General features: G+C 37.6%; 1 protein-coding gene across 5 annotated transcripts in view; it reads left to right on the forward strand.

Annotated features, from left to right (window-relative positions):
- CPED1 (cadherin like and PC-esterase domain containing 1) overlaps positions 1-24,709 on the forward strand; it is a 328,745-nt gene that overhangs the window by 261,747 nt on the left and 42,289 nt on the right. For all 5 annotated transcript variants that reach the window (XR_009736016.1, XM_061414531.1, XM_061414532.1 and 2 more), the window contains one exon: positions 16,489-16,606. Coding sequence is in view for 4 of the 5 variants with exons in the window: in XM_061414531.1 (XP_061270515.1) it covers positions 16,489-16,606 (118 nt within the window). In the remaining variant the exon portion in view is untranslated. The remainder of the gene's footprint in view (positions 1-16,488; positions 16,607-24,709) is intronic.

The following is a 24,709-nucleotide window of genomic DNA, read 5'->3' on the forward strand; positions in this document are numbered from 1 at the left end:
ATTCTTGTGACCCTGTGGACTGTTGCCTGCCATGCTCCTCTGTCCATGAGGATTTCTTAGGAAAGAATACTGGGGTGGATTGCCATTTACTTCTCTAGGGGATCTCCTTCCCAACCCAGTGATAGAACCCATGTCTCCTCTTGCATTGCAGACGGATTCTTTACCCACTGAGACATCACAGAAGCCCAAGAAGGATGGGAACCGCTGTTTTAAAATCATCTCTAGATTACTTATAGTGCTTAATACAACATAAACACTATGTAAATAGTTGTAAATGTAGATGCTGCGTAAATAGCATGACGAATTTAAGTTCTGCTTTTTGAAACTTCCTGGAACCTTTTTTTCCTGAATATTTTTGATCAGTGTTTGACTGAAGCCACGCATGGGGAATCTATGGCTTCAGAAGACTGACTGTATATTGCTATTTAACTTTACTAAGAATTAAATAAGCTAACACTTATAAAGTGATTTTAAAAGAGTTTAAAGATTAATAATAGCGAAAAGGAGCACAACAATTTCTTAACCCTCAAGTAAATGGTTTTAACTTACAGTTGAATTATTGAAACCAATATGATTTAGTGTTAGTTGTGAACTTTAAAAGCAGGTCTTTAAAACATTGTTTTTTCTCTCCTATTCCATAATGAAGGGAACATCCTTGGTTCCCTGTTCCTATGTATATCAGGGGAGATACAGTTTCATCAATAATTTTTTTTCCTAGCTTGCAACCTACTTGTACCATTTAATACTGCTTGACAATATCAAGCCATCTTCTAATTCTTAGTGATTTACAGTTGTTTTGAAAATATGAGAAAAGTGTTTGAATGTCTAATTCTCATTATAAGGAATAAATGATTTTTATTTGTAACCTAAAGAATTAAAAATGAAATAGATATACTTTTTATCTTGGTTTTTCATAAAACTTAGCTGCAAATAAAAAATAATATTTTTTTCTCATATGTGTGTAAGAAACTTCCCCAAAGTGGTGGTGGTCTGGGGGAAATCTGAAAATGTTAAGCCAACTCAAAGGAAATTTAAATTATATAGATATTTAATTGAGTTCACTGCTGCTACATGTGTATTCAGCCAGTTGATAAGTAATAGATTAGATAGTGGTCATCAAGAATTTACAAAAAAGCACTGTTGTGATTTACAAAGGACTAATGCCTTCTGACACATTCGTTTTTGAATAGAAACAATGCTAGGTGTATATGAGCAATAAATCCCTGTTTTAAATGTGAGGAAGCCAAGGCTCAGAGAAAGTAATTTAAATGTCCCATTTACAGAGCTAGCCTTGTTGTTCAGTCTCTCAGTCGTGTCCTACTCTTTGTGACCCTGTGGACTGCAGCACGCCTGGCTTCCCTGTCCTTTGCTATCTCCCCAATTTTGCTCAAACCCATGTCCATTGAGTAAATGATGCCATCCAACCATCTCATCCTCTATTGCCCCCTTCTCCTTCTGCCCTCAATCTTTCACAGCATCAAGGTTTTCACATGAGGTGGTCAAAGTATTGGAGCTTCAGTTTCATCATCAGCCCTTCCAATGAATATTCAAGATTAATTTCCTTTAGAACTGACTGGTTTGATCTCCTTACAGTTCAAGGAACTCTTCAAGAGTCTTCTCCAGCACCACAGTTCGAAAACATCAATTTTTCGGTGCTGAGCCTTCTTTATGGTCCAATTCTCATACCTGTAACATGACTACTGGAAAAACCAAGAAAAATCAAGATTGTTGGGAGAAATATCAATAACCTCAGATACATAGATGATTCCACCCTTATGGCAGAAAATGAAGAAGAACTGAAGAGCCTCTTGATGAAAGTGAAAGAGGAGAGTGAAAAAGTAGGCTTAAAACTCAACGTTCAGAAAGCTAAGATCATGGCATCCAGTCCCATCACTTCATGGCTAATAGATGGGGAAACAATGGAAACAGTGTCAGACTTTATTTTTTTGGGCTCCAAAATCACTGCAATGGTGACTGCAGCCATGAAATTAAAAGATGCTTGCTCCTTGGAAGAAAAGCTATGGCCAACCTAGACAGCATATTAAAAAGCAGAGACATAACTTTACCAAGAAAGGTCCATCTAGTCAAAGCTATGGTTTTTCCAGTATTAAGGATGTGAAAGTTGGATGCTTTCGAACTGTGGTGTTGGAGAAGACTCTTGAGAGTCCCTTGGATGGCAAGGAGATCCAACCAGTCCATCCTAAAGGAAGTCAGTCCTGAATATTCATTGGAGGGGCTGATGCTGAAGCTGAAACTCCAATACTTTGGCCACCTGATGTGAAGAACTGACTCACTTGACAAGACCTTGGTGCTGGGAAAGATTGAAGGTAGGAGGAGAAGGGGATGACAGAGGATGAGTTGGTTGGATGGCATCACCAACTCGATGGACATGAGTTAGAGCAAGCTCCAAGAGTTGGTGATGGACAGGAAAGCCTGGCATGCTGCAGTCCATGGGGTCACAAAGAGTTGGATAAAACTGAGCAACTGAACTGACTAACTGCAAAAAGCATAGCTTTGACTATATGGACCTTTGTCGGCAAAGTAATGTCTCTGCTTTTTAATAGGCTGTCTAGGTTTGTCATAGCTTTTCTTCCAAGGAGCAAATGTCTTTTAATTTCATGGCTGCAGTCATCATCCACAGTGATTTGGGAGCCCAAGAAAATAAAGTCTGTCACTGTTTCCATTTTCCCCCCATCTATTCGCCATGAAGTGATAGGACTGAATGCCATGAACTTAGTTTTTTGAATGTTGAGTTTAAACCAGTTTTGTCACTCTCCTTTTTCACCTTCATCAAGAGGCTCTTTAGTTTCTCTTCATTAGAACCTAGTGTTAACCCAGATTTTTTATTTTAAATTCCAGAATGACATAAGGAAATAGTATGGGTTTTAGAATCATACAGACTTGTATCTGAAGTCTGACCACACATGTGGTAAATTACTTAAGTGTTATTTGTTTAGCACTCTTAGTGCAGCTAACACCTTCTAACTCATAGCTGTGTTGTATAAGGTACATAATGTGCCCATTGGCACACGCTATTCAGTTCTCATCATAGCTTCATTTATTGAGCCCTCATTGTGGATCATGCATGATTCTTCATTGTTTATGTGTATTAATGTGTTTCATCCTTTCAACAGTCTTGTAAGACAGGCTTTCACAAAGAGGAAACTACCCAACTAGGGGTTTAATTTGCCCAGAGTTACAAAGTGGTGGGGCCGAAATCTGAATTCTGCAGTCTTACACAATAGCATTCACCCTTAACCACCATACTACTAATCGTATTAAATCCAGACCCTTCTATTGCTTTTTCATGTGCCACCCTGGCCTCAATGACCCTGTTTTCCAGGACTCAGACTTCATAGGTGAACTATTTAGTATGTAACCAATTTCAGGGGCATAATAATGGATAACATCTGATGTAGCAAATAAATGTGACTGATGTTTTCAGAAAAGAAATCCGACTTTAAGAATTAAATTTAGTAGCATAGTGTACAGTCTGAATTATGACTTTTGTTATTGATACCCAGGACACTTGCTATAAATGAACAAAGAAATGAATTAGAATAGGATTGTATCATGTACATAATATGTGACTTACTACAAAAGGAAAACTTGCAGCTAACTCAAGAACTTATTCTTTCCCAGGAATGATTTCTTAGTTATGCCAGGCAGATGTCTGTCATCACAGAATATTCTTTTTATTTATAATTTTTAAAAAGTAGTAAATGATTTTACTATTTTTAAAAAGAATAAATTGTAAATTGTTTCCATATAGCTTTGTGGTTTTTCTTTTGATTTGGTCTTTGCTGCCACATATGAGATTTTCACTCACAACCTCATCATAGAAACACGTGATCTCATACTATTTCTTAGTTCAGTATTTTTGACACAAACTAGTCATCAAAACAGCTAAGTTTATGTATTGCGTTGGCAAAAAGTTTTGGTAATTATAGAAAACCCCGGATGAACTTTTTGACCAACTCAAGAGATTCTCCTGATCATGGGTTCATTAAGGCATAGTTGAAGATATTTCATTAAAAAGTGACTTTCTCCTCAGAAAATTAAAGCTCTGAGATAGCTGAATTATCTGTAGTATTAACAGTGACAACTTGTTAAACACTTTTCAGAATCAGCTTTACTAAATGATAAAAAGTTATTAGTAGAACACTGCGATACTGATAATGAAAATAAGGAAATCTAAAGTTTTTGCCAAAAATTAGTTTAGTTTGTCTATGCCATTATTTTTTGACTTAATACCTACTTACTAGCCTCCCAGAAATCTGTATTTCATGGAACATATTTTGGGAAACATATAGCCTTCTCTGAATTATTATATAATTTTTATTTCAATAAAGATTTTAGAGTAGAATTAGCATTTTGAAACTTTATGAAACACCATGCATGCATGCGTGCTAAGCTGCTTTAGTCGTGTCTGAGTCTTTGCGACTTTGTGGACTGTAGCCCACAAGGCTCCTCTGTCCGTGGGATTCTCCAGGCAACAATACTGGAGTGAGTTGCCATGCCCTCCTCCAGGAACTCTTATGGACCCAGGGATTGAACCTGTGACTCCTCCATTTCCTGCATTGGCAGGTGGGTTCTTTACCACTAGTGCCACGTGGGAAGCCCATGAAACACCATAGGAATGATAAAAAAAAAAAAAACAAAAACCAGTGGCCAGTCTGTAGAACAGTTTATTCTCCTAGATATTATTTTTTCCCCAGTCATCAGCTTTAAGTGTTAAATCATTTAGTCTTATCCCAGCTCCCATGACAAGGAATACCTGGTATAAGGGAGGGGAAATCAGTGAGATTTAAGCCTGTCAAGTGCTATGTCCGTTTTGGTTTTGACCTGTCAAAGTCAGTCAATACAGTGGAGCCCAACACAGATGGCCTTTTAAAGATAAAACACCGAGGAGCAACCAAGTATCAGATCTGGGCAGGGTAACAACTGCAGAGTTCTAGAACAAAGCCAGGCCTCTTACTTTAAAGCAACATTCCCTACAGCTCGGTTCTGCAAGGCCAGGCAAGCATATCTGATTGGTGACAGCAGAATCCCACAACAGCTGTTGACTCATGCAAAGAAGTGACAGACTGTAGAGATCAACTTGAAATGCCACGTGTTTGTGGATTATGGAGAAGCAGTGGCAGAAGGCAGGTCCGCTGGGCAGACGAAAGACCCACTGGTTTCAGCTAAGTGGAGGGAGGCATCCTGGGGCAGACACACCACAGCAGCCTTTGGAGGCTAAATCTGTGGAGACTTAGAGAGATGTGATCTATAAGGACTCACTCATCAGACTTGGCTTTGAATGAAAGAGGTATTTCATCCCACACAGGGAGTTATGACCACCACTTACCCAGTAATGATCAAATCATGGCAACAGTATTCAAGTTCAGGAAATAATGAGCTCATGTAAAACCTCTGGGGAATTTAAGACAAACTCAATGATAATCTTATATCTTGAAATTTCTCCAGGACGCCTGCTTATAATGGGGTCATGGAGTCTTAAGTTCCTCCATTAAAATGGGCAACCCTTAATTCTGCATTGGATGCCAAGGAAGATAGCACATATTCCACAGGAAAATGCCCACTCCTTCCTGGGCAAGCTTGCTAATAACTGACACTATCAAAGCTTGAGCTGATATGGCGGGAGTAGGTTCTGAGATAAACTGCTCCAGAGTTTTGTAACTGACACCATATGTTTTTGCACAGCCCCCAAACACAAGTAGGCAAAATCCATTCCCAGTTTGCTCCAGATAGTGCTGTGCATTTTATGGCTGAGGACTGAATCCCAAGCTAATGGTCACAGCAAGGGGGAAAAAAAAAAAAACCAGCAGCGATTTATAAATTAGGGTGCAGATATAAAGGATGCCCACGTTTTTGTAAGCATTAGAATGGGAGATCAGCTGCTTTGAGCCACCATCACCCCTGCCTGCCTCCATTGTTTCCACTGCTTGGAAGCCCACCAGCTCCCGTCTGCCTGGTGAACTCCAATAGAGTTCCAGTTATAATCTCTTTTGTAAAACAGCGTCGATCTTGTTCCTTTGTGCCAATCCTGTGTCCAGAACGATTTTCATTACCACCGTTAAGTGCTTTCTACAGCAATTGTGTGTTTACATATCTGTTTTCTCTGCTAGAACTCCATGAGGGCAGGGGCTGTGGCTGGCCTGTGGAGATGCTGAACAAATGTCTGTTAAAGGAATCAATTGAAACAAAACAAATGAATAAATGTCATAAACTATAAACGTCTTTGGAGAACTGAAAATACACGACAAATGAGTACTGATGGCTTTGAAAATCACGTGAAAACTGTATTCCTTGATGATAGGCAGTAATAAATATTCATTGTCTACCATGGGAATCAATGTTGTCTTTAGCTAACAATTAATTTTGTAATGTGCTAGTATTCAAAACTAAAAATTATTTGAGTAACAAACCATAAGCTGGAAAGGTATTTGGAGGCTTTTTATTTTTCCACCACAGGGAATAGATTTGGCCTGAATCATACACACCCTTGCCTAGTCCCCACTTGTGACCAACTGTAAGCATTTAAAGTGCAGCTGGTTATGTTTAGAGATGCCATCTGCAGCCATGAAAAAAGAGTCTTCCCTGATGAAGACTTAATTGGTCTAAATGTTTCATAAACATGATCTTCATGTCTTAGTACAGTGTGTTTTGTTTTATCTTGTTTTGTTTTTCAGTCTATGAAGCATGGGCTTGAAGTCAGATAGACCTATGGCTTCCAACTCTAGCCACTCTGCTTGCTACAGTGTTTGATTTCAGAAAACTTCTATGAAACTCTACACATCTTTCTTTCTTCATCTGTTGAATAAGGAAAATATGCACTTCAAGCCATTGTAAAGATTCAGTGCAGTGGTGTGTTGGCTGTGCCTTCCCCCATGCTTGGCATGATCTGGTGTTTTTTTTGTTTTTTTTTTTAATTAAAAAGTTTTTTTTGGCTTCATGGCATGCAGGATCTTAGTCCATCAACCAGGGATCGAACCTGCACCCCCTGCACTGGAAGCATGGAGTCTTAAGCACTGAACCACCAGCAAAGTCCCTAGGCTCTCTGTTGATTCAATATAAATGGCATTTCCTTTGATCCTCGCCAGATCACCAGGAGATTTTTATCTCCTGAAGAGTTAGTCCAGAAATAAAGTAGGTTTTTCTTTAGCCTGTAAACTCTCCTCCCACAATTCCTATAAATTTTAAGAGCAAAATACTTGTGGATCAAACTCTATGGGATATCGACGAACGCCAATAAGATGTGGCTAATTGCTCTGCTGTATGAAAGAAACTCCAACAAAACTTTGTAAAAGGCTTTGACTGATTAGAACATTCTTTTTGCCCTTCAAGAAAATTCTAAAATATGGTGATCAAATTACATGAATATTTTCACTTTTAATGTTAATGTTAGAGTTACAGAAAGTTCTTAAATACACTCAACCCGGTTTCCTCTAATATTAAAATTTTATACAACAATGGTACTTTATCAATTCTAAGAAGTTAATATTGGTACAGCATATTTACTCAACCAAATATTTTATATGAATTTCACTAGTTTTTCCAATGATATTTGTTTTTCTGTTCCAAGGTTTTTAATTGCTCTTAGCTGTCATGTTTCTTATCTTCTTTAATCTATGACACTCCCACAGTCTTTCCTTGTCTTTCATGACTTTGATACTTTGGAATAATGCAGGTCAGTTATTTTGTAGAATGCTTCTCAATCTTGAATTGTATCGTGGTTTCTCCTTACTAGATGAAGCTCAACATTTGTGGCAAGAATACTGCAGAAATGATGTGTTTCTCTTGATCACTTGATGAGGGTAGTGCTCACTGGGTTTCTCCATTGTTACATGTTTTCTGTGTAACTACTAAATATCTTAGGGGAATGACCTTTAGTCTGATTAACATGCATTAAAATATAAGACTATGCAAAGAAAGGATTTTCCTGTCAGAACACAATTATTCTTTTAGGTATCTCATTTTACATTGTTAGGATATGTTTATACTAAAAAGTAATATTAAATTTTGACCTTGTAATATCACAGCAGTTTTGATGCTCAGTTTGGGGTGCATCAGCATTTTCTTCTACAGAATTAAGCTACATATAGTGTGCTTTGAGCTTAACTGTAAATGTACAGGTTGCTGATTAGTGAGTCTTTAAAAATGCTATTTAGTGTTCTAAAAATACTATTACAGTCTCAAAGGAGGTGGAATTTATCAATTGAGACATGTAATGATAGAATTATTTTGTAACCTACCATATTTCATGTCACTTGGTTTAAGCTCCCCCAGGTTTTAAAGTCTCACAATTCTAAGGATCACTGTATGTGTGTATAGGTGTAGGTGTCTTTGTATAGAAGTTACCAAGATGAGTGAAGTCAGGAAGTGCTCCCATGATGTTCAAAACTACTGTAACTATATGTTTTATTAAAATATTCAGCTCTATTTGTGCCATTCGTATTTCCTACCAGAGCTAGGAAAACCGCAACATATGGGATCTTAGTTCTCTGACCAGGGATTGAACCTGTGCCCCCTTCACTGGAAACATAGAGTCTTCACCACTGGACCACCAGGGGAGTCCCAAGAGCTGCATTTTTAACAATCACAACCTTATATACGTTATTAGTGGACTACTTATAAGTGGGGCAGTCCATGCTGCAATACTTCTAACAGCAGTTATGGTCACTGTGACTGATCACTGTTTCCTGAGAAGACCTGCTTGCTGGTTTATATATAGCAAACATTTGTTATGTTTGGTATCACATTCTTGATAATACACATCTTTTAAAATATCTCTGTAGCCTACTGCCTATTTTCACTCACCATAGTATTTCTTTTTCAGTCTACAAATAATTAATTTGCTCCTTTGGAATATGACATAAGCTTTTCTTTCTGTCATTGTTATTATTGTTCTGTCATTTCCCAAACTGATCCAGTTTCTTCAACGTGCAAGAGAGTCCATGGTTATACATTCAGCTCCAATTCCACATTCTTTGTTCACAAATCAAAAAGAACTGAAGTGCTTCAAATATCCAGACATAAAATCATTCTTCTTTGTTTCATTTACATTCACATCTACCCTTCTGGACTCCATCTGGAACCCAAACCAAAAGTGTTGAAAGACCACAACAAAGGCTGCTTTCCTTGGAGCTCACCGGAAGTGGGAAGCATTAGTCATTTCACAGGCCCCTGTCTCACTAGATTTTCCAGTCCAAATTCTACAAATCCTGGAGACTCAAATGTATTTCTAAATTGAGAATACAGGGCGCCTTTCAGAATGGACTCCAGTGAGCAGGATCACATTGGCCTCACCCTGTTTAATTTGGAGACCCAACAGAGCTTCCCTGATGGCTCAGTGGTAAAGAACCCACCTGCCGTGCAGATGTGACAGGAGCCATGGGTTCGATCCCTGGATTGGAAAGGTCCGCTGGAGGAGGAAACAGCAACCCACTCCAGTATTCTTGCCTTAAAATCCCATTGACAGAGAAGCCTGGCAGGCTACAGTTCATGGGGTGGAAAAAGAGTTGGACACAACTTAGTGAATGAACAATTTAAGGTTAAAAAAAGAGAAAACTGTATATTGCTAGTTGAGGGATTTGTAATGCATGAGAAATATAAAGAAGTGTTCCAAATATTGAGGTCATATTAGTAAATTTAATTGACTAGAGCTAATTCATCTGTTTATAATTTGTTTCAATTTCCTTTGTTCCTGAGTTCATAGGGGACTAAAAATTCTTAGTATAATATACCACCACTTTTCAGCTGATGATTATTTAAGGAAAGAAACACACACAATGATGTTATATGATAGCTCATTACTACTTGGATAATGATGTGTTATAAATAAGGCTATGAAGCCCAAAATACAAATAGCAACTCAAAACTTCATACACAATTCGGCTACCTAACACAAGTTCTATTATTTTTAAAAAACAATTAAAATTGAAAACTTGAACTCTTACTAAAACAGGATAACATCCACAGCCATACCACCCTGAATGCACCCGAGCTTGTCTAAAACAGGATAAAATCAAGCATTGAAACACATCAATTTTTAAAGCAGTGTTGTTAGAGGTCCCTTCCGCACAAAGTAGAATGACTTGACTGGCTACTTAGTTTCATTAAAATTTAAAATAAGGCAATTATATAGGTAAACCTTGTTCACTGCAAATATTTTATTAGAACAAACTAAAGTCAAAATGTCCCTTACTCCTCCATAAAAATGTTTAATTTTGTACTGTCCTTTAAAAGAGCAGCTGCTTAGTAAAAAAATTTGTAAGTTTTATAAAAGAGGACAGAGCCTAGAGACTTCTCTGATAAGAATCTTTAAACAGAAGAAAATTAAAGAAGCTTCATTCATTGCCATGATCCTAAATTTTGTGTCATTAGAGTGAGCCAAGGATTAAAATTATGATTCCAAAATAATTTTACTGATCTCTATCTACTTGACCCACTCCAGTGTTCTTGCCTGGAGAATCCCAGGGACAGAAGAGCCTGTTGGGCTGCCGTCTATGGGGTCGCACAGAGTCAGACACGACTGACGCGATTTAGCAGCAGCAGCAGCAGCTATCTACTTGCTGTCTTGTTCTCCAAATGCCATGCACTTGGAACTTGAATGACTATAATCCTCACTCAGTTTTAGAATGCTTCATGGTCCTCCTTCTACCTGGAACATGTACTCAGTTCCCTTTTAGTTATATTTCCTCTGATAAACTATTAACTCTGTGGACACAGGACAGTATTAAATGACTATGCAGACCCATAGTCCTTCACAGCCCTCAGTAGGAACCAAAGCTGCCAATGTCTTGATTTGGACTTCCAGTTCCCAGAACTATAAAAGAACTTCTCTTGTTCAAAGCACCCAGTTTGTAGTACAGGAGCCATAGGAAACTAATATACCTTCAAAGGAGCTACCAATACTTTTCTGATATCCTGTTCTTTTACTTTGCCATTTTAAATGTTGTTTTCTTTGCTTAAATTTTCTTTGCTAAAAAAAACCAAACATGATTCATACCAATGGTAAAATCTTCAAAAAAGTTCATTTTTGCTTCCCCATCTCTAGCCTACCATCCTTAAACTTCCAAGAAAGCCACTGTTCAGTGTTTCCAGTGTATCCTTCCGGAATCTATGTATGCACAGTCAAGCATATGCACATTTCTAGCACTTTATTTTACTAAATAAAATCAAGATGTATTTAATAATGTCCTGAAACGTGCTTTGTTGCTCTTAATATCTGTCTCTCCATCCTTTACTCTGCCTTCTTCTCTTCAGAGAATTAGTGTTCCATCATATGGATGTATAACTTGTTTTGCCAGTTCTCTGTTGATGGACAATTAAGGTGTATCAAGTTTTCTGTTATTACACGAAGTTCTCTAGTAAATTTTCTTGCACATGAATCTTTGTAAACTTTACCAAGTATATTTGTAGGATTCAATCTTAGCAGTGTAATTATATTTGTGAGTTATTTCCAATTATCTGCTAAAAAGTAAATACATCTCCTTTAATACGCATTTATATAAGTGCATTTTCTTTATGTAAAACATTCAGTTTTAGGATCACTGTGGTATGTAAAAGACGATTTCAGATGGACTATGCTGTAATGATTTATTGCTAATGTATACCTCAGCTGATTATTCTATACATATTCATTCAGTGTCTGATACTATGAATCTCCCAATAGCTACTATTTTATGGCTGGCTGACTACAACATAAGGAAAGCAGTTGTTAAATTTAGAGAAAATGTGAACATAGAAAATAATTTATCCCCTTGGAACAAGATAGTGAAATTATCTCATCAGGAACTTTGTGTCTCATGGGAAAAGGAACAGTCTTAATCTGAAAGAGGACTCTGCCTCTCTGGGAGAGGCAACTGTGCCAAGATTGTCAGGTTTGAGAGGTCATGACTAACTTACGAAGAATAGCATCATCCCCGGGAAAGGGAATGGGTCCCTCTGGGAAAAGCTGGATGCCACGAGGAATGACAGTATATTTTAAAACTTAAAATGTGGACATTTTTCATTATTTAGTGGAAGAAAGGGAGAACTGTTTGATCTTAAAAGATGATTCTATGGGGCCAGAAAGTAGGTAAGGTTTAACGATACCTACCCCAGATGGCTCAGTGGGTAAAGAATGCTCCTCCCAATGCAAGAGACATAGGTTTGATCCCTGGGTTGGAAAGATTCTCTGGAGGAGGAAATGGCAACCCACTCCAGTATTCTTGTCTGGAAAATCCCATGGACAGAGGGGCCTGATGGGCTACAGTCCAAAGAGTCACAAGACTCAGACATGACTGAGCGACTAAGCACACACACACCAGATCAAATAGTCCAATTTGATAATGCTCTAAAAACAAAGCAAAATCACATTAAAAATGAAAACTACTAATTCCTTTGTGGCCAAATACTTCTGTAAAAACTAGATGGACTTCCAGAAGAATTGGTAACAAGAACAGTGGCCGTGTATTCATGGGTAGGGCAGAGATCAAAGCCAAGTGAACCTTAATATCTTCTGTTAGTCACTAAGGCATTTCATGAAAAGTTAAGCAAATTTTTTAAATCATTTATTATATGTATTATATATATAAATATACATATACATTATATGTATATATATATAATACATATATATGTATAATATATGTATATATGTATACATATAATACATATACATGTATGTATACATATATACATATATACATATATAATACACATGCATATACACATATAATACACATACATACATATAATATGTATACATATATACATATATATTATATATCATACATATATATTATATGTATATATATATATATACACACACACACATACATACACTCTGCACATGTTTGAATGAGAAAATCTGTTAATTATCTAGTTACACTGTATTGAAAGCACTGACAGTCCATTCAGGAATTTATGAAGTCTCCAGCAAAGGGATACAGTCTAAAGGTGGAGCTTTCTGGGGTTAATTTTAAGCATCTCTGCTAACTTCTGCCTTTTCTAAACTAAGGGGCTCCAAGCCAGAAGAGCTATTATTCATTTACTTGAATATACCTGAACTTGACCAAATTACTAATCACACCAGTGAAGAAAGAATGATGGATGCTAATGAGTTTTTCCCTTTCAAAAATTGTTTAATTTTTCATTAGTGAGGTTTATCACTTTTAAGATCTAAAGGGATAGTCAATGGTTCATGTGGCCTGAGAACAGGTTTCATAAATACTTAGAGGAAGAGAGAAGTTTGGCTGCATGTTATATTTCCACGTTGGTTTGACCAGGGTTGTAAGCAGCAGGAGTGGTCACCCTGTCTGGCTCCCACTTACACTACATTTCTCTGGCTCTGTGTATGTTTACTCTGCTATCATAGGCTTGTATGTGGGGTCCTGGGTATTCAGTGTCAACACTGAACATTTAAAAAATTATCATTCTCTATTGTCAGTCATTTGTTTCAGCAGCTCTGAAGTCAGGTCAGAACATGCTTCTATAGTATTACAATAAATTTGTTCTAAGCTGCACCAAAGAGGACAATTAGAACAAATAAGATGGAGATGTCAGTTCAGGATTAAGAAGAAATTTATGATGATGAGCTGGATTATGCTTGAGGTCAGGGACCTGCTTTCACAGCAAGGCATTTTGCAGGTTCTAGGTATTAAATCAATACCTTTCCATTGGAAAGCTGTATCCAGAATTGCTCAGAACCACATCATGGATGATCATTCTCCCTCTGAAGAGTTTAGGGTAGATAACCTCGGAGGTGCAGCTCAAGAGAAAAATGACATATAGGTTATCAGCATATCATTTTTTTCAGTAATGTTTTTCTTTTGTGCCTAAGATGTCAGATAAATCCTTTTGTCATCTCATTACCTTTGACATGCAATTCCTTCTGCTTAAAATTCTCATCCCCCCTGAAGGATTTTCATATCCTTCAGTTCAGATATAGTCTCTCGAAAAGACTGGTTGTGACTAATATATCTGAAATAGCCTGCATCCACTCATCAGAAATTGAGTTTGGTTCCTCACAGGACAAGCCATCAGCACACCTAACAATCTGATTGATTGACAGACCAATGACATGTCCAACTTTGACAGAGGAGACCATCTGGGACCTTGGCACCTGCACACCCCAGAGACCCCAAACAAGCAATCATCTTTAGGCAAACTTTTATCTAAATCCAGACTTTTCAACATTATTTGCATTATTAGTAGATTGAACACAACATCTCAACATGAAATACCTGAATTTAGGTGACTGTGTGGCATGTTCTCAGTGTGTTTCATTTGGAATATATTATTCTGGAATGAAACAAGGTCTTCAGTTGTTTTCTTAATTATATGCCTGGGAAATCTTCCCATCTTAGTCCATTAGATCTGTCTTTATACATATTCTTTATGCATTGCATGAGGGTTTCTCTGGAGTAGACTTTAAGAACTCTAACTTTGGGGCTATGGAATCTGTGAATTTTTAAGTTTAGTGTAAATTACCTTCTGAAAAAGCTGAACTAATTTGCAGTGCTTATCATCAGTGTATTATAGTAATTATTTCTCCCTGCCCTCCCTAACATTTGATATACATATTTTTTAAAATTCTGATAGATATATAATGGCATTAATAAAGGCCTTAAATAAAGGTCTGCTGCTGCTCCTGCTGCTAAGTCGCTTCAGTCGTGTCCAACGCTGTGCGACCCCAGAGAGGGCAGCCCACCAGGCTTCCCCCTCCCTGGGATTCTCCAGGCAATAACATTGGAGTGGGTTGCCATTTCCTCCTCCAATGCATGAAAGTGAAAAGTGAAAGTGAAGTCGCTCAGTCATGTCTGACTCTTAGTGACCCCATGGACTGCAGCCTACCAGGGTCTTCCATCCATGGGATTTTCCAGGCAAGAGTACTGGAGTAGGGTGCCATTGCCTTCTCCAAAATAAAGGTCTAGTCTCCACTAAAAACAAATGAATAGATAGATGAATAAATAGGTAACACACATACATGAACATGTATCATTCATAGATGTTTATTCGGACTAAATCTTCTCACATCATTATAAACTTTATGCTATTTTAATTGCTTTATTATAATATAATGAACATTTTAACATAAATCATATTTTTAATTTTAATCAGTTTCCTAAACTTCAACTTCAGTGATGAATTAAAAAATGAAAATATGTGTACTGAATCAAGATTTTAAAAGTCCTTAGACTACCCCCATTCCTTTTGTTCCCTGATGCTCTGGATCTTTTGTGTGAGATCCAGGAATCTGAGTTGGTGGTTAGGACGTTTAAAAGTGTGAAAGAAGTGACCAGCAATTGCTCGTTAGAGGCAGAAATACAGAGCGAAGAGGTCAAACCAATTATTTCTCTCCATTACTGAGAATGCATGATATGAAAAGGGGGACAATTAACTCTAACCCTTTACACATTCAGCAAATATTTATCGTTGTCTACTGTACATCAGGGATGGGATTTATGTGTGAGGGGAAATAATTATCCATTCTCATGGAGTATTCAGTCTAGTGGAAAAGGCACAAATAACAAATGCAATTACCAAATGGTGAAGACGAAGGAAACAAAGGATGCTGATGTGGACAAAAGCTGACACATCACTGTGCTGCCGTTTCAAGAGACCTCAAACACCAAAAGATGCTCTCCGTGCAAAATTAGGAAGAAAGCATTCCTAACAGATATTATTGCATTTTAACCTGACCTTAATCTTGGTAGACAGGGAGAACGCGGTGAGAAGGGTGGCAGTGGAACCGGATGAGGTCGGTTAGATGGACACAGGACAGGTACAGTGCCTACAGCTTTGTAGGATCAACTAAGAGAAAACAAGAGAAGCGTGATATACTGGAGAAGACGAGAGATTTCAAAGCCAATGGATTGCCCCTCTGCAATGCATATGGCAGACTACAGAAGGCATTGCTTGGTGCAGAACATGCCTCTTCTCTAATGAGTTTCATTGCAGTGAGCTGTTACCTACCTACTTTTATAAATATGTAAAATGTTTTAGATAAAATATACATATTTGATTCCATTTCTAGCAAATCATAGATCTTAAATAAATGTGCGTTGAAATGAAATGCATCTGTTAAATTAACATTCTCCCCAAGTATTTCCCATTTGTTATCTCACAGCATCACATTGTCTCCCCTTAATGTATTGTCCTCTCTTATACTTTATTTTTTAATGAGTCAACAACACAAAGGGATATTTTTTAAAATAACTAACACCTATTTCTTTAAAAATCAGCAGAACAATAACATGACTATCAATGCCAAAATAAAGATTAAGTTATCATTAGAATTTATATGAATCCCCTAATAGAAGCAGCTATTAATAGCAAAAACAACTATCAATGGATAAATATCAAGAGAAGGGTAAACATGGATTGCTCCCTTTTATCCATAAAGGTTATTTGGCAGAGGAAGTCGTATTTTTGAGATTTTATTACTACAGGTCAGGTTAATTACTATGACAGCTAACTTTTATCATTTTAATGCAGGATTGTGGTTTGCTGATTCAGCCAGAGGAAACCTGTGGGTTACAGCCTATTTCCTCTGACTACATTGAAGCCATTTCACAGCCCGAACTAAAGACTTGTCCATCTGGGGATACAAAAGGTGACTATTACACTATCATTTCTTTTTAAAAAAAAAATCCCTTAGTATACATAAGTAGTAGATGGTTACTTAAGCTATTCTTCTACAAAAAACTCAAGGTGATCTGGTGCTTTTTAATTACTGTGAACTGCCACACATATAATTAATGAAAATGCATTGTTTGAGTATGTGAAATATGTGATTAATCAAATCTGTTCCTTTCACCTTCTGCTTTCTCCTTAGTTTAATGCATATTCACCATAGATCTCAGTCAAAAAGTCATAGCATAGAGCCTTCCCTTGAGCCCCTGACTTGTTTTCCTTACTATATATTTTCATAGCACCCAGTGTTTTTCTTCCTTTGCAGCTTCCACAATTATTTAAATGATTGTTGTTCATTGTTGTTCAGTTGCTAAGTCGTGTCTGACTCTTTGCGACCCCATTAAATAATTAAGTATGTAATTGACTTTGATGTCAGTGTTCCCAGGCTGTAAGCTGGATGAGGACAAGGGGTCTCAGTTATTCAGACTCTACCAATTCACTTAACATTATAATTTCTACAGAGTAAGTACAAAATAAGTTGACCTTGTGAACCCAAAGAACTGCAAAGGATAGAAGCTCAGTTTTATATCATTTCTTCAAGTTAAAAAAAACATCTTTGGGAGTGGTCACTAATGTCTCCCATATATTGAACATGAATAGAGGCAGGGAAATTGGGATGTCAAATTCAAATTACATGTCCTGGCTATTGTAAACAGTGCTACAATTAACACTGGGATACAGGAAAGCACACTAAATGTCCATCAACAGAGGAATGGATAAAGAAGATATTTTATATATATATATATATATAATGGAATATTATATTACTCAGCTATAAAAAGAAACAAAATTGGGTCATTTGTAGTGATATGGATGGACCTATAGTCTGTCATATAGAGTGAAGTAAATCAGAAAGAGAAAAACAAATATCATATATGTATGGAATATAGAAAGATGGTACATATGAACCTATTTTCAGGGCAAGAATAGAGACGCAGATGTAGAAAATGGATGTGTAGACACAGAGGGGAAGGGGAGGGTGAGACGGATTGGAAGATAGCACGGGCATATATACACTACCGTGTGTAAAATAGATAGCTAGTGGGAAGTTGCTCTATAACACAGGGAGCTCAGCTCAGAGCTCTGTGATGACCTAGAGGGGTGGGATGAACGGGGCGAGAGGGATCTCCAAGAGGGAGGGGATGTATGTATATAAATAGCTGATTCGCTTCATTGTACAGCAGAAATTAACACAACATTGTAAAACAATTATACTCCAACAAAGTAAATAAATAGAAAGATCCACTTCTAAACAATTCAAATTGCAGTACTCATCCTGCCTAAACCGAGGGCAGATCTGGAATGAGACTCTTTGGAGGCACTGTCCACTTCCCCTGTTTCTTTCCTTCCTCAGCATTCTTCTTTGAGTGGAGACCAGTGAGGTTAAGCCAAAGCTGGGACTAAAAATACCTCCAAGGCAGTAAGAGGAGCAAAGAGCATCTCCTCTGCGCTTCCTGGTTACTGCTCTGGCATCCTGACCCAAGGTCTCCCTTCATCTAAAAAGTCTGAGAAAACACTCAGGATCTTTTCTACCCTTGCCATGAACTTCACACTACAGCTTGAATGGGATATGAGTTTCACAAATGGGTGGGACAAATTGCAATTTGGCATGCACAGCTAACAAACGTGGGCATTTCCCAGTTCTGGAACATGTGTCCCAGATAATAAATTACAGACAGTGCATAGAGAGGGATTTACCCATTACGGTGTGTCAGGTGGTATGATTTATGATTCTCAGCTAAATGAGATATATACTCTTGTATACAAAGGAGACATCCATATGTCTAGGTATTTTATTTAATCAGATTACAATTTATGAGAACCATAAAACAACTTAATTCGATTCCTCCTACTGAACCAAGTCAAAAGTTCTTCAATAAAAAGTTGAAGGTACATTACTGAGATTCCTCAAGAAGTGGCAATTTCTCCTGTCTGTTAAACTTATAGTAACTTTTGCCAAGCCCTGTTCTGAAGCTGTCTCTGTACCTGGTCCTTACAACAGAGGCTGCCATAAAACAGGAGCCTTCTGGGAACTTGAGTAGTTAGGCTTCTTTGAAAAAAACAAATATTGACTCCTCAAATCAAGCGCATATTCCTCAGCCTGACAATAATCTGACCCATCCTATCTCTCCTAACTCCTCCCAGACTCTGGACCTCATTTCATACTGATAATCGGCTGCAGGACTCCAGCTCTTGTCCGTGCTGATCCCTGCTCCTAAAAGTCTTCTTCCCATCTTGATCCAAGTTCTCCTGATGCCATATCCTCTTCTCCAGGAAGTCTTTATTTACCGCCTCACCCCCAGATTTGCTTCTCTTTTATGTGACTCAGATAGTAAAGAATCTCTGCAGTAAGGGAGACCTGGGCTTGACCCCTGGTTCAGGAAGATCCCCTGGAGAAGGGAACAGCTACCCATGCCAGTATTCTTGCCTGAAGAATTCCATGGACAGAGGAGACTGATGGGCTACAGTCCATGGGGTTGCAAAGAGTCTGACAGGAGTGACTAACACTTTCACATGCACCCAGAATGTTCTATGCACATGTTTTCAAATAGCACTTACCTCATAATGTTTCAGGAGTCTGATTCACATGTTCCTCTCTCTCTAATCAATAGTCTTCAAAGGGGAATAATATAGCCAAGCAAGGAGAGAGAGAGAAGTACAAAACAGCCCAGGGAAGAGGCCAGTAAAGATGAAAATATATGTACCTTTATTTTTATATAATTATGCTTATTTTATATTTTATGATGGAAATAATATATACGTATATGTACATATAGCACAAGGTAGGTGTATTAACATGTAAAAGGTGCATCAGCCATAAGTGTGTCCTGAAGGCTGCATGAGATTTCAAGTGTGTCCAGAGCAAAGACTGTACCTTATTCATCTTTCAGTGTCAATATATGATTTAAAAATTGTTGCTGAACTAAAACCAAGATTCAAGCCCTCCTCTCTTTCACAGAAGACTGTGAAATCAACCAAGGGTAACCCCTCTACCCTTGAGGTGCTAGAGACCTAAAGATTCAAGGTAAATGAGTGAGTTCAGAGATAAGTTTGCAAGGATAGATTTTTTTTTTTCTTTTTCTCTCTTTCACTCCTGGAGATGATTTAATGGTAGGACTCCCCTCTGTTGAAAGAAGTTGTCACACTAGACACTGAAGGATGTTTATTTTGGGTGCTCTAGATTTAGCTTATAAGGTCATAGAATGGTCCCCAAACCTTATTTTCAGAGCACATTACAGTTATCTGCCAGAATTGGATCCATTTTTTTTCTCTTTGAAAAATGTTCTTTTAATAACACCAGCTAATATAATTTTGAGTGACTTTTTTATTAAGTTGAATTTTGAAAATAATTTAACTATAAAATACAACCTAAGAATAAAATATTTTACCCAGGAAAGAAAAAAATAATTCTTCTAATTTGCAGACAGAAGTTTATATGGTCACTGAATGAGAATTACCTTTAAAGAAAATGGTTTAGATTATATTTTATAATATATAAACAAAAACTTTTATCATATCTTTTTGGAAGGAAATATAGCAACTTATACTTTAATAATTCTAATAATATTGAAAATATAGATTTTTTTTTCTTCTCAATTAAAAACTTCCTTGTTTTATAGCATTATAGAGTCAGGAATTAGTGCTATTGTTTATATGATTTTACATCTTACTAAATCATAAAGTTTAACTTCTTTTCTCCATTATATCCCCCAATTCAATTCACATAAATGGCTGAAATCTAACTTGCATTAAATATAAAGCTATAATGATAAATTAAATAACTTCTCCCCAAAGGTAGTTTCATTCTTCAGAATGTTATTCCCTATGACATATGTCATATTTTATTTCAGAATCACAGCTTTGATTCATTCATTGTTTAAATATATAACATAGAATGTATGCCCTCCTTTTTGACAATTTTTAGTGAGCTGGAATCATTTAAAATGTCAAGAAATCCCAGTCCTGCAGATGTTATACAGATGTCTATTTCAAGTAGTATTACTAACTCACAATAAAAAAGCATTGTTAAGCAATACAAAACTGCAAAGAGTGATGACTATCAATACATGGTCGTATGAACCACTGGGGCTGAATTTTCAGAGACCCAATCAGGCATCTTTTTTATGTGCATGTGATTTTATGCTCACAAAGTAATGGTACCCATATTAGGATCTTTGTGCATGCAATTGGTCACGTTTCTTCAGCCTTAGCAGCAAATGGCCAAAGATCTCAGTTTGTGAAAAATTAGCTGTCAACAAATTTATCAGGGGAGACAGTGTTTGGGCAAAGAGGATACACATGCTGTTAGAAACTCAAGGTTCTGAGGAAAACTGAGCCTTTCAAAGTATTATTAAATAATATATCATTGGCAGAAACACATGTGTGTCCCCAACATGCCACCATCTTATGAAAAAAAAATAATAATCTATTTAAAAACAGTCTCTGAATACATGAACCCACTGAGCAAATTCAGCTTTTAAAAATAAAAATACATGTATTATGACAACCTGTTTGTGGCTTTTCTGTCAGTGCTACCAGAGAGATTGCTGAGCCATATTGCATTTTCGACTGATGATTTTGTGCTGCTCTAACCTACATGATGCATAGATCAGCACTTTGGAGACTCTGAGACTTCAATTCTGGTCCAGCCCTGTCGTTGACATGATCCTACTTCCATTATTTAACATCTTAGGTCTCAGTTATCTACACTTTAAAAGAAAAGGATGGAAAAGAGGTGATCCCAGGCCCCTTCCAACTGCATCCACAACCCACAGAATCTCTATAAAAAAAAAAAAAAGACTTTTTCAGAAGGAGATTTTCTTGAGGAATTCTTCAATGAGGGATAAACTGAAGGCCATGTCTAATTCAAATTGTATTAGGAGCCAAACAAATATGTGAAGGAAGTGGATTATTGATTACAAATTCTGTATATCAGGGCAAAATCAGAATTAGAATATTCTGAATGAAAACCACAGAAGAATTATAAAAGAGAATTGGATGGAGAAACAAACACTTTTGAAAACAGTCTTCATTTTGCCATCCACAACCCAACACCACTCCCAAATGTTTGGTGCTGTAGCTTTTAGTATTAATACTATTCTCTACATCTGCAAACTTTGGAAACCCCTTTCACTAAGCAGACCTTCTTTTTCTCCCCAGTATATACAATCTGTCATGGACAACAGTCACTTCCTCAGTCTCACTACAGTCAGGTCTGTCTCTCCACTTAAAATCACCCATTGTACCTCTCTGAATCTTATCTATTCACAAATACCTCCTCACATCTTATCTGCTCCCATGGAACCTGCCAGACAACTCTGACTCCCATGCTGTCTTTATTCTGAACTGCCATGGTTTGCTTAGGGTGAAGTGGGGTGAGGGCAGGAAATATATTCATCAACATCTAGTGTAAAGGCGCTGTGGCAGATGCTACACATATTTTTCGTATAGAGAAGTAAGTGTAATCATGAAAAGATTAAGTAATTTTTCCAAGATAAACAATGGTCCTCAACCTTGACTGCATATTGGAATCACCTAAAAGGCTTTTAAAAATACATTGATGCCTGAGTTCCACATCCAGTGGTTCTGATGTAATCCGTCTAGGGCAAAGGCTGGGCGTGAGGATTTTTAAAACTTTTCCAGCTGACTTTTTAAAAAATTTTGTTTATTTATTTTTGGCTGTGTTGGGTCTTCTTTGCTGCACGGGCTCTTCTCTAGTTGCGGTCAGCGGGGACTACTCTCTACTTTTTGATATGTTGGCCTCCCATTGCGGTGGCCTCTCTTGTTGCAGGGCACAGGCTCTAGGGCTGCCGGGCTTCTAGTGGTTGCAGCTCGTGGGCTCTGAGCACAGGCTTAGTAGTTGTGGCACATGGGCTTAGTTGTGCCACGTCAAGTGGGATCTTCCCGGACCAGGGATTGAACCTGTGTCTCCTGAATTGGCAGGCTGATTCTTTACCACTGAGCCACCAGGGAAGTCCTCAGATGCTTTAATGTACTGCACTGAGGTCTACAGAGCTCCATGGAGGCAGAGCTCAGGTGTGTCTGGCTCCAAAGCCCAAGATCTTTGAGTTCCACTCGTTTTACTCAATTATGAATTACCTATTCTTAAGCTTTTGACATGTATAAATGGCAATTTTATACATGTAATTTAACCCTTCACCTGATTATGATTTTTGAAGTTTCACATTATAGTTAAGAGCATGGACTCTGGGACAGTCTTCAGCTCCAATCCTGTATAAGAGACACTGATGTATAGAACAGTCTTATGGACTCTGTGGGAGAGGGAGAGGGTGGGAAGATTTGGGAGAGTGACATTGAAACATGTAGAATATCATGTAAGAAACGAGTTGCCAGTCCAGGTTCGATGCACGATACTGGATGCTTGGGGCTGGTGCACTGGGATGACCCAGAGGGATGGTGTGGGGAGGGAGGAGGGAGGAGGGTTCAGGATGGGGAACACATGTATGCCTGTGGCGGATTCATTTTGATATTTTGCAAAACTAATACAATTATGTAAAGTTTAAAAATAAAATAAAAATACATGCCTGCTAAAAAAATAAAATAAAATAAAAATAAAATAAAAATAACTAGCCAAGAAAAAAAAAATTAATATATAGCCACCTCCTAGCTAAAAGATCTTGGACAAGTTACTTAACCTTTCTGAGCCCCAGTTAATAATGCAATGGGGATAATAATAGGGTGGTTCTGAGACTAAATAAATTAATGTATTTAAGTGCTCAGAATATCCAACATCTGAGAGGTGCTATAAAAATGTTGAATATTTCTTTTTTAGTGATATTTAATAACTATTTCTTTTTAGATAACTATTTCATTATCTTATTTTACCAACAAGAATGCCTAATACCTAAGAGGGTAGATACATCAATAATGTATTGAATTAAAATCCTACTAGCTAGACAGTGATATGTATATAGAGAAATGGAAGGTCATTAACCAGACCTGAAATTTTGGAGATGTTACTTAATGGGTGGACTTTGAATGAGGCAGTTTTCTGGAATTCTCATTAAGTTTAAAAATCAAAGCAAAGAAAAAAATTTATGGTGAGAGGAATAAATAAGTCCACATTGCTTTTGGATGTCCTGTATTTCAACTTCCTGCTCCTGTTGACACAATTTGCCCCAAAGCAGTTCTGCTGTATGTTTCCTTCTCTTCCTTGGAAGGCATGCTGTTCTCATCTCCTTTCCCTTCTATTTTCTTCTGTCTCTCCCAGTTTCTCTTTCTTAATATACACATGCTTTTTCCCTTTCTGGGATCCACCAGTAAGAGCCATAAACTAGATCTGTTTCTGTATTTTATTATTTGTAACTATTTCCACCCACACAAAAACTCACATACACAATTCTGACATTCCTGAGTTATGAAATGCAAAGTGTATTTTACCATCCCCTGAAAATAGAAATTCTTCCCTCTAAAATTAATGTCACAGGCTTCCCTGGTGGCTGAACAGTAAAGAATCCGCCTGCAGTGCTGGAGATGTGGGTTTCAGTCCCTGGGTCAGGAAAATACCCTGGAGGAGGGCATGGCAACCCACTCCAGTATTCTTGCTGAGAAAATGCCATGGACAGAGGAGCCTGGCAGGCTATGGTCCATGAGGTTGCAGAGAGTTGGACACGACTGAAGTGACTAGTATGCACGCAAAATTAACGTCACACCAGATACTTTTGTTAGCAGAACCACAAATCAAAGCCAGAAGGGATAAACTTGTTTAAAACTTTCCTTTGTAACTCAAAAAGTAGCCGGGAATATTTAGCTCCTCCATATTTTGAAGAGAAACGTGAAGCGGTAACATCAGCGAGATCTTTGGGGTACAGCGGATGTTTGCTGGAGACGTCAAGATATTCGCCACAGAAAATACAAATAACTGCTCTGTATTTAACATGCTGATTCAGTCTCCATTTCTGAAAAGATGAATAGGAGAAAACAAAAATTGAAATCCAGGGGCTTCCCTGGTGGCTCAGTGGCTCCTTCAATGCAGGAGACACAGGTTCGATCCCTGGTCTGG

Source organism: Bos javanicus, chromosome 4 (assembly GCF_032452875.1).
Source record: "Bos javanicus breed banteng chromosome 4, ARS-OSU_banteng_1.0, whole genome shotgun sequence".
Lineage (NCBI taxonomy): Eukaryota > Metazoa > Chordata > Mammalia > Artiodactyla > Bovidae > Bos > Bos javanicus.